The sequence below is a fragment of the Giraffa tippelskirchi genome, chromosome 2 (genome assembly GCF_054371585.1).
Source record: "Giraffa tippelskirchi isolate mGirTip1 chromosome 2, T2T-mGirTip1v1.2.pri, whole genome shotgun sequence".
Taxonomy (NCBI): domain Eukaryota; kingdom Metazoa; phylum Chordata; class Mammalia; order Artiodactyla; family Giraffidae; genus Giraffa; species Giraffa tippelskirchi.
Window position 1 is genome coordinate 169,059,772 of NC_137276.1, and position 12,297 is coordinate 169,072,068.

Sequence of the window (12,297 nt, forward strand, 5' to 3'; positions counted from 1 at the left end):
CTAACATATGCTATTTAAATTGACTTAAAGCAGGAAGAAGTATACATCTGTTTGTATTTACAGATTAATTCTGTAGTTATAAATTAAATTAAAAAGCAATCGTTACATTTTCCTGAATTGTTTTATTCCCCATGATTACATAATGTCTTACATAAAGTAGGTACCCAAATATCTGTTAAATGAATAAGTATTTATGTTATCAAATGTTGCTACACCCTTGGTATTCTTTCAAAATTAGTAAAGCATATAGGGAACTTGGGTAATGTGCTATTTATTGCACAATGAAAGAAACTCTAGTAGACATAAAAGTTGAACAGATGTATATAGCATGATCTTTTCTTAAAGGAACTTAAACAACTGCGAGAAAGGAAACTATAACAATACTTATTGTTTGGAACTTTTACTATTTAGTTTTTTAATCTATATTTATAAAATTAAGTTATGGATATATGTTATTATTTATATTTATACAACTAAGTTATGAATATATTTATTTATACCAAACTTATACATATATTTACACACACATATATTTCTAAACAATAAGTATTATTTGAGTTATAGATAAATGATGGCTAGAGCAATCATTAGACATATTAGAAATGAAGCAGTATATCAGTGGACCTCAAGATAAGATTTGATTAATTGGAAACAATACCATGACACAACAGACTTATTTTTTCTCTCACCCTGGTCTCCATTACTGAGCAGAGATTTCTTTACTACCAGGGTTCAGTAGAGGCAATGAGAGTGAAAAAAACACTTCTTTGTCTTCTCCTCTGCTTATTTCTTCTCATTTTTGTATGTGTCTAAAGGGAAAGGCCACTTCTTGCCTCCTCTACATGTTAACCTAGATGAACCTCAGTCAATTTAATAAAGTTCTCTCTGACTACTTTGCTAAAAATGGTAGGTGCAGAGAAAGCACCCCCAGCCCTAATCTTTACATCCCACTGAATTTGTCTACTGGAGAAGACAGATATAAAAATAATAGATATAACATAAAATCAGAGTAAGTTGTATAAAAGAAGTACACTTATTATACAGAAGAGTAGGCATGTAAAACCAACCTGTTATTAATAAAAAAAAGAATAGGAAGTCACATAATTATTGAAGAGGTTGAAGAGCTGGCATTTGAACTTGACTTAATGGGTAAATATTTAATTTCTATTTATTTGATTATACCCTACTCCATTCTTTAAGAAGGATTTTAAGGGTTTTCTGAAAAACCAAATATAATACAACTAATTAAAGAAGAATTTTTTAAATGGAAAACAATATGGAAAATAAAACACTAGTAACTTTGGTTAATTCAGTGGCTGTGACTGAATTTCTTGTAAACAAAAAAGACAAAGGAAACCCAAAAAGCTCAGTAATAATCTGAAAAAAGGAAAAACAGCAGTTACTAAAGGAATTAAAAGATTTTCCTCATGTCAAACTCTGAGAGAGTTCTCTGTGAGAGATTATTTTAAAAATATAGATGAAACAAAAACTTTACAGCTAATGTGAAAATAAAATTTGTATACTTATTTCTGAAAATGATCTTGGATATACAAAACTGAATTCATCAGTAATTATTTATCCAGTGGCTAGACTGTACAAATAGCTTTACGATTGCTAACGAATTAACAGAAGTTTGATATGCATAAGAGGAAAGAAGGGAGTTCAAGATAAGGTATAAGCAGAAGGAAAGGCTTTGAAGTCAGGACTAAATAGTATGTTTAGGAGATAGTAATATGTCTGAAGTATGAGGAGTGTATAGAAAGAATGCCATAAATTAAATTCAAAGGAAAGATAGCACCAAGGCCTTAAATCTCCTGTCAAGGAATAAGACTTTGTATTGTTGACAACTGGACCCATTTAAAGGTTCTGAGGTAGGAAATTATGATCAGCTATGTCTTAAAATGATAATCTTGTTAGTGAAAGATATATTGAAAAGCTAAGACATCTGAGGAACCGTTATTAGTTAAAAACCTACTATAGTCTTCAAGGCAAAAGATAACATCCTCAACTAGGACACTGAATGTGGAAATGAAAAAAGAGAGGAGATAAATGAGAGATAATATAAAAATGGGATCAAGAAGACTACAAGAGTGACTGCTTATACCACATGAAGAAGATAAAAGGGTCAACTATGACTCTGTGGGTTCTAAATTGAAATAACTAAATCAAAATTGAAAATCTGAAATAAAAACACAAAGAGAGAATCAGGTCTTTAAATACTAATGCAGCAGCAGCAGTGCCAATGGAATATTCATCTGAAGTTACCTAATATATTATTATATATTTGCACCAAAGATATATGAATTTTAATTTATCAACATAATATAGGTAATATTTGAAATGATGGGAGGCTGAATATGAACATAAATGCAAACTGAAGGAGAAATGAAAAGAGGGTGAAGACGTAGAATCCTGAAGAGTATAATTTAAAGGAGAGTTAGGGAAAGAACCAATGATGGAGAAAGGAGGGGTGGAAAAAATGAGGTGGAACAATACAAACAAATGAAGAAACCATTTAAGAACGAAGGACTGATGTAAAGTCACAGGCTTAGTGAGGAACTTAAAAGACTAAGAAGGCATCCTTGGTGACTTATTAGATACTATTTCAGGTAAGTATTGCAGATGATTTCAAACTATGAGAGGAAAAGTGCTGAGAAAATTTTGAAAAGTTTAGTAATAACATGAAGTATATAACTATCTTTATTAAAATGACAGGACATAATTATGCATTATAGATTTTATATATTCATATAATTCTAGATATAAAATAGGTAAAGTATATTATTCTACTGATTAACAATGTTAATATTTATATAGACATTTCATTGCAAAATTGCTTTCATTTACCTTTTAAGGTTAGAAACTTTCCTTCCACATTTTTTAAAGCTACAAGAAAACTAGTTAACTGAGCCCTCTCATCTGGATTCCCATTTCAGCCACTCTGCTCTAGTCCCAAGTGGCTAAACACACAGAGAGCACTTGCACTCTTATCTAAAGGCTAGTTACGCAGAATAAATGATCTCCATCCTCATCTTTATTTTCATGTATTTAACAAAAGGAAAACCCTAGCTTAGCTCTCCAGGACCTTCTTATGATTAAAGGTACCCTGTAAGTTGCTCATAGAGCACATAATGGTATGACATTGCTTGCCAGAATATTGCTCACCAATCATGATGAAATTACCCCGCTGTTATATCATTTACTTCTGAATTCTTTGTTACCATGATAATAATCTTGTATATAACATAAAATTGTGTTTTGCCAGAACCGTTAAGAAATGAATAGGGATAGCAGTTATGGAATAACTAAAGGCTTGTATCTTTAAGCATCAAAATTTAAATTTTACTGTTATAAGGGGATGGAAGGGAGCACAAAAAGGAATTGTTCTTTTAAAAATGTGTTTTCTTTTCAAAATTCTTTTTCTATTTATCTTAGTGTTGTCTTGAATTCTATGGCACTCTTCCTATTTAAGCCTCGGTAATGCTAGACAATGATTTATGACCTGTATTTTCTTCCTATCTCTCACCACTGTACCAGTTTTTAAAATTTAACAGAGAGCCTAGATGATCACCTTTATTTCCACAGCTACAAGACATAAATCCCCTTTCTCACCTTTTGCCCTTAGCCTCACTCTTTTCTCATTAGCCTCTTTTTTTTTTTTTTTAATAAATTTATTTATTTTAGTTGGGCTAATTACTTTACAATATTGTAATAGTTTTTGCCATACATTGACATGAATCAGCCATGGGTTTACATGTGTTCCCCATCCTGAACCCCCCTCCCACCTCCCTCCCCATCCCATCCCTCTGGGTCATCCCATTGCCCCAGCCCTGAGCATTTGTCTCATGCATCAAACATGGAATGGTGTTCTGTTTCACATATGATAATATACATGTTTGAATGCTATTCTCCCAGAACGTCCCACCCTCACCTTCTCCCTCAGAGTCCATAAGACTGTTCTATGCATCTGTGTCTCTTATTCTGTCTCGCATATAGGGTTATCATTACCATCTTTCAAATTCCACATATATGCATTAGTATACTGTATTGGTGTTTTTCTTTCTGGCTTACTTCACTCTGCATAATGGGCTCCAGTTTCATCCATCTCAATAGAACCGATTCAAATGTTTTTTTTAATGGCTGCGTAATATTCCATTGTGTGTATGTACCACAGCTCTCATTAGCCTCTCATTAGCCTCTTAAGAAGACAATACTTAATGGCCTAGAATCAATCTGTGAACACCTGAAGATCAATTAAGAGACTATTCCTTGATATGAGTTCACTGATTTCTCTGCATGAAAATCTAAAGTCTCAAGTCTGTATGATAAAACATACTTTAAGATCTGATTCTTAGTAACAAGTATTATTATTTTTAAAATCTCTATTTTAAGAAGGCAAGTATTAGAAGATAAAGCCTTTCAAACTGACTACGTAAACTCTGCCACAGAAAAGAAATTTTCTAAAGATATGAACAGTACCTTTAGAGACCTTAAGGACAAAGAGGTAAGAAATTATCATGACGCCTAAAGAAAAGAAAAAGATAAGTAATAGAAACCAACACATGTAAGATGTCCAAAAATGCTTAAAAATAGTCCATCAAGGCAAAATTTCCACTCAGGAGAACAACTCCGAGGTGAAAGTGATGCAAAAACCAATAGGCAGTGTGAGGCACTGGATCAGAATGAGGCAGTTTTCCAAAAATAAAAATATTGGTAATATACAAGGAGTAAAAGTAGACAACAGGCATAAAATCATGATACTCTTTTCAAATATTTCAGTAAAAATCACTTACCTCATCATAGTAAACTCTCAGTTCTGCTCTCTTAGATTTCAAGTCCCAGAAAACTACAGTACCATTTTCATAACCTATTAGCAACTGGAAAACAATAGAACAATCATTTTTGTAATTCTAACATTAATTTTAGCTTGTTCCAAATAAAGATTAATGTTAATACAATAAAGTAAAATCATACTGCATAATATAACTTCATTTAAAACACCAATCTTTCCAAACCTGACTATTTTCAACATTGAAAAATATTGGCAAAAGAACTCTATTCAATATAAATATATACCAATGAAATGAAAAAACTTGTAAGTATGTATGTGCTGTGCTTAGCCAGTCAGTTGTGTCCGACTCTGCAACCCCATGGACTGTAGCCTGCCAGGCTCTGTCCATGGGGATTCTCCAGGCAAGAATACTGGAGTGGGTTGCCACACACTCCTCCAGGGGATCCTCCCAACCCAGGGATCGAACTCCTGTTTCCTGGATTGCAGGCAGATTCTTTACAATCTGAGCCACCAGGGAAGCGTAAATATGTATGACACAACATAAAAATAAATGGGAAAACTGGAACAAAAGAAAAATGGAAGAGAAAATGAACATGAAATAAAGGTGATAAACTGAATAAACAGTGTATATGCCATTCAGGCCTATGCACTTGAAAAATGTGGCCACAAATTTGGCTTCAAATTATTTTCTATCAAATCCAATTTTATCTCTGATTTAAGTCAGTGTTTCAAACTGGTGATTGATGAACTCTCAATAGTTTACAAAGATATTCTAGAGATTCATGTCATTAAACATAGTTGATATTGACTTGTAAATCAATAAATAAGATAATTAACAAAATATACATACTTCATTTCAAAAGAAAAGCATTTGAGAACAGAAAATGATTAGATGATCATACTCAAGCCTCAGTCACTCAGCTAAATATTACTTGCTATGCTGATGATTTTTACTATAATATGACACTGAATGTTCAAACAACTGCACAATTTCACTCATTTCAAATTCTAGCAAAGTAATGCTCAAAATTCTTCAAGCTAGACTTCAACAGTACATGAACCAAGAACTTCCAGATGTACAAGCAGGATTTAGAAAAGGCAGAGGAAGCAGAGATCAAATTGCCAACATTCACTGGATCATAGAAAAAGCAATAGAATTCCAGAAAAACATCTACTTCTGCTTCATTAACTATGCTAAAGCCTTTGTGTGGATCACAACAAACTGTGGAAGATTCTTCAAGAGATGGGAATACCAGACCACCTTACCTGCCTCCTGAGGCCAAGAAGTAACAGTTAAAACCAGACATGGAACAAAAGACTGGTTCAAAATTAGGAAAGGAGTATGTCAAGGCTGTATATTGTCACTCTGCTTATTTAAATTACATGCACAGTACATCATGCAAAATGCTGGCCTGAATGAAACATAAGCTAGAATCAAGGTAGCCAGGAGAAATATCACCAACCTCAGATATGCAGGTGATACCACTCTCATGGCAGAAAACAAAGAGGAACTAAGGCGCCACTTGATGAGGGTAAAAGAGGAGAGTGAAAAAGCTAGCTTAAAACTCAACATTCAAAAAACTAAGATCATGGCATCTGCTCCCACCACTTCACAGCAAGCAGAAGGGGGAAAAGCAATAGATTTTATTTTCTGGGTCTCCAAAATCACTGTGAATGGCAACTGCAGCCATGAAATTAAAAGATATCTGCTCCTTGGAAGGAAAGTGATGACAAGCCTAGACAGCATATTAAAAGCAGAGACATTACTTTGCTGACAAAGGTCCGCATAGTCAAAGCTATGGTTTTTCCAGTAGTCATGTATGGATGCGAGAGTTGGACCATAAATAAGACTGAGCACCGTTGAGGCTTGTGAAATGTGGTGCTGGAGAAGACCCTTAAGTGTCCCTTGGACTGCAAGGAGATCAAACCAGTCAATCCAAAAGGAAGTCAACCCTGAACATTCATTGGAAGGACTGAGGCTGAAGCTGAAGCTCCAATATTGTGCCACCTGAGGCAAAGAGCCAACTCAATGGAAAAGACCCTGATGTTGGGAAAGATGGAAAGCAAAAGGATAAGGGGACAGCAGAGGATGAGATGGTTAGACAGCATCACCAACTCAATGTACATGAATCTGAGCAAACTCTTGGAGATAGTGAAGGACAGGGGAGCCTGGCATACTGAAATTCATGGAGTCATAAAGAGTTGGACATGACTTATGGGCTGAACAACAACAAAAACAACCAGAAAACATGTAACAAAATTGCAAAATGCACATACCTACCAATAATCACTTTAAGTGGAAATAAACTCAATGCCCCAACAAAAAGACACAGGGTAGCTAAACAGATAAAATAAATAAATAAATACTCATCTATATGCTGTCTACAAGAGACTCAATTCAGAGCTAAAGACACACATAGACTGAAAGTGAAAGGATGGAAAAAGATGTTCCATTCAAACAGAATGAAAAGAAAGTAGGGGTAATACAACTCATATCAGCAAAATAGACTTTAAAACAAAGACTGTAACAAAAGGAAAAGAAGGGCATCACATAATTTTAAGGGGCTCAACCCAAAAAGAGGAAATAATATTAATAAATATATACATGTACCTAACATAGGAGCAACTAAATATATAAGCCAAATAATAACAGACAAAATAAAAGCAGAAATTGCCATAACAAGTACTAGTAGGGATTTTAATACCCAACTTACAACAATGAATAATCACCCAGACAGAAAATAAATAAGAAAACACTGGCCTTCAATGATACTTTGACAGTTGAACTCAATAGATATTTACTAAGCATTCCATCCAGAAACTACAGAATATGCATCTTTTCAAGAGCACATGGAATATTCACCAGGATATATCACACGGTAGGCCACAAAACTAATCTTAATAAATCTAAGAAGAGTAGAATCACATCAAGTATCTTTTCTGACATCAATTATAGGATGAAAGGTGGAAAAGACACGAACACATGAAGACCAAACAATGGGTTGCTAGAAAATCAATGGGTCAATGAACAAGTCAGAGAGGAAATTTAAAGATGAGATGAATGAAAATAGAAACACAACTTCTCAAAATCTATGGGATGCAATAAATACAGTTGAGAAGTTTACAGCATTACAAGCCTACCTCAAGAAACAAACAAAAGTATCCAAAAAGCCTAACTACAAATCTAAAAGAATTACAAAAATAAAACAAAGCCCAACATTTAGAAGGAAGGAAATAATAAAGAAAACAGGAGAGCCCAAGGAGAGAAATATATGAAACAGAGACACAAAAATGGGGGAAAAGTCAATGAAACTAAGAGGTTAACTTTTTAAAGATGAACAAAATTGATGAACTTTTAGCCATATTTATCAAGGAAAAAAGAGGGCCCAAATAAATACAATAAAAAATGAACAAGAAGTTTTGAACGATATCACAGAAAGTCAATAACTGAAGAATACTACAAACATTAATATGACAAATTGGACATTCTAGAAGAAATGCACAAACTACAAGAAATGTAAAATATCCCAGGAAAATGTAGAAAATATGAAAAGACAAATTACCAGTAATGAAACTGAATCTGCAATTAAATTAAAACAAAACAAAACAAAACAAAAAACTCCCAACAAAGTCCAGGATCACATAGCTTCACACTGGAATTCTACCAAACATTTAAGGATGATTTGGCACTTATCCCTTTCAAACTCTTCCAAAAAATTAAAGAGAAAGGAACACTTCCAAACTCATTCTTTGAATCCAGTATTACACTGATATCAAACCCAAAGACATTACAAAAAAAGAAAATTACAGGCCAATAAATCTGAAAAATACAGATGCAAAGATCCTCAACAAAATATTAGCAAACAAAATTCAACAGCATATAAAAAGAATCTTATGCCAAGATCAAATGAGATTTCACCCAAGAATGCAAATTTGGTTCAGTATCTGAAAATCAATCCCTGTGATACATCACATTAACTAACGGAAGGATAAAATCACATGGTCATTACAAAAGGTGCAGAAAAGGCATTTGACAAAATTCAACAATCACTCATGATAAATATTCTTATCAAAGTGGGTATAGAGGGAATATATCTCAACATAATAAAGACCATATGTGACAAAACCACAGGTAAACATTATAGTAAATGGTGAAAAGTAAATGGTAAATGCTTTTTCTCTAAGATCAAGAACAGGAAAAGAATGTTCGTTCTTATTTAATATAATATTGGAAGTCCTAACCACAGGAATCAGACAAGAAAAATAAATAAAAGGCATCCAAGTTAGAAGGGAAGAAGTAAAACTGTCACTATTTGCAGATGACATGATGCTTCATATAAAAAACCTCTAACGACTCCACTCAAAACTGTTAGAGCTAATAAGAATTCAGTAAGGATGCAGAAAAATTAATATACATAAATCAACATTTCTATACATTAAAAATGACTATCAGAAAGAGAAAGCGAGAACACAATCCCATTTAAAGCTGCATCAAAAAGTATAAAATACTTAGGAATATACTTAACCAAGGAGGTGAAAGACCTACACTCTGAAAACTATATGACACTGATGAAATAAATTGAAGACAACATAAATAAGTACAAAGATATTCTATGCTCATGGACCAGAAGAATTTATAGTGTTAAAAAGTCTATACTACCCAAAGCAATCTACAGATTCAATGCAGTTTCTATCAAAATACCCACAGCATTTTTCACAGAACTAGAACAAATAACCCTAAAATTTGAATGGAACCACAAAAGATCCTGAATAATCAAAGCCATCTTGAGAAAGAACAAAGCTGGAGGTATTACATGCCCTGATTTAAAAAATTACTACAAAGCTAAAGTAATCAAAACAGTATGATGCTGCTCAGAAACAGACAAGTACATATATGAAACAGAAGAGAAAGCCTAGATATAAACCAACGACAAAGGAGGCAAGAATATAAAATGGGAAAAAGGCAGTTTCTTTACATAAATTACATAGAAGAATGAAACTAGACCATTTTCTCATAACTTATAAAAAAATAAACTCTGTATGGACAAAACACTTAAACCTGAAATAGAAAATCTCATAGAAGAAAACACAGGCAATATGCTCTTTGAAATCAGTCTCAGTAATACTTTTTGGATCTGTCTCCTCAGACACGGACAAAAAAGCAAAAATAAGCAAATGGCACTACATCAAACTAAAAAATCTTTTGCTCAGAGAAGGAAAGCATCAATATAATGAAAAAAAAAAAAAACTATGAAATGGGAGAAAATATTTGCAAATGATGAGACGAACATCCAAAATATATAAGAACTCATACAATTCAGTATCAAAAAACAAACTATCTGATTTAAAAAATGGTATTTTTCCAAAGAATACACACAGACATCCAACAGGCACATGAAAAGAAGCTCAACATTACTAATTACCAACCACAATGATATCACCTCACACCTGTCAGAAAGGCTGTGATCAAAAAGACCACAAATAATTAACAAGCATTTGCAAGGATGTGGAGAAAAGGGAACTCTTGTGCACTGTGGGGAGAACGTATATTGATGCAGCCACTATGGAAAGCAGTATGGAGGTTCCTCAAAAAATTAAAACTTGAATTACTGCATGATCCGGGAACTCCAATCCTGGATATTTACCTAAAGAAAATTAAAACACTAATTTAAAAAGATATACACACCCACAATGTGCACTGTGGCATCCTTTACCATGGTTAAGATATGAAGCAACCTGTCCATCAGCACGGAGAAGGCAATGGCATCCCACTCCAGTACTCTTGCCTGGAAAATCCCATGGATGGAGGAGCCTGGTAGGCTACAGTCCATGGGGTCACTAGGAGTCGGATACAACTGAGCGACTTCACTTTCACTTTTCCCTTTCATGCACTGGAGAAGGAAATGGCAACCTGCTCCAGTATTCTTGCCTGGAGAATCCCAGGGATGGTGGAGCCTGGTGGGCTGCCGTCTATGGGGTCGCACAGAGTCGGACACGACTGAAGCGACTTAGCAGCAGCAGCAGTCCATCAGCAGATGAATGGATAAAGATGTGGTACACACACACTCAGAGGAATATTTCTCAACCACAAAAAAGAATGAAATCATGCCAAATGTGATAGCATGAGTGAACCTGGAGAGCAGTATGCTAAATGAAATAAGTCAAATTAAGAAAGATAAATAGTATATGTTTTCTTATATATGTGGAATCTAAAAAAAGTAAAACAAATATATAACAAAACAGAAACAGACTCACAATACAGAGAACAAAACTAGTGGTTGCCAGTGGGGAAGGCACTGGGGGAAGGTAGCAAAATAGGTGAAGAGTATTAAGAGGTATAGCACAAGCAATGTAAACAATAATATCACAATAACTTTATATGGTGCATAATCTATAAAAGTATCAAATCATTATGTTGTATAGCTGAAACTAATTACTATTGTAAGTCAACTATACTTCAATTATACTTCTTATATACTTCAACTATACTTCTTATATATTTTGAACAGTATGAAAAGGCAACAAGATAGGACACTGAAAGATGAACTCCCCAGGTCAGTAGGTGCCCCATATGCTACTAGAGATCAGTGGAGAAATAACTCCAGAAAGAATGAAGAGATGGAGCCAAAGCAAAAACAACACCCAGTTGTGGGTGTGACTGGGGATGGAAGTAAAGTCCTATGCTGTAAAGAGCATTATTGCATAGGAACCTGGAATGTTAGGTCCATGAATCAAGGTAAATTGGAAGTGGTCAAACAGGAGATAGCAAGGTGAATGTCAACATTTTAGGAATCAGCAAACTATAATGGACCGGAATGGGTGAATTTAACTCAGACGACCATTATATCTTCTACTGTGGGCAAGAATCCCTTAGAAGAACAGAGTAGCCATCATAATCAACAAGAGAGTCTGAAATTCAGTTCTTCAGTGCAATCTCAAAACCATCTCTGTTCGTTTCCAAGGCAAAGCTTTCAATATCATGATAATCCAAGTCTATTCCCCAACCACTAATGCTGAAGACCCTGAATGGTTCTATGAAGACCTACAACACCTTCTAGAACTAATACCCCAAAAAGATGTCCTTTTCATTATAGGGGACTGGAATGCAAAAGTAGGAAGACAAGAAATACCTGTAGTAACAAGCAAATATGGCCTTTGAGTACAGAATGAAGCAAGGCAAAGGCTAATAGAGTTTTTCCAAGAGAACGCACTGGTCATAGCAAACACCCTCTTCCAACAACACAAGAGAAGACTCTACACATAGGCATCACCAAATGGTCAATACCAAAATAAGATTGACTATATTTTTTGCAGCCAAAGATGGAGAAACTATACAGTCAGCAAAAACAAGACCAGGAGCTGACTGTGGCTCAGATCATAAAGTCCTTATTGCCAAATTCAGAATTAATTTTAAGAAAGGAGAGAAAACCACTAGACCATTCAGGTATGACTTAAATAAAAATCCCGTATGATTATACAAAGGTAGTGACAAATAGATTCAAGGG

General features: G+C 34.3%; 1 protein-coding gene across 7 annotated transcripts in view; it reads right to left on the reverse strand.

Moving 5' to 3' along the window:
• The window catches only part of STXBP5L (syntaxin binding protein 5L), a 379,816-nt gene that overhangs the window by 169,304 nt on the left and 198,215 nt on the right, over positions 1-12,297 (reverse strand). For all 7 annotated transcript variants that reach the window (XM_081571857.1, XM_081571856.1, XM_081571861.1 and 4 more), the window contains one exon: positions 4,794-4,877. In XM_081571857.1, coding sequence (XP_081427983.1) covers positions 4,794-4,877 — 84 coding nt within the window. The remainder of the gene's footprint in view (positions 1-4,793; positions 4,878-12,297) is intronic.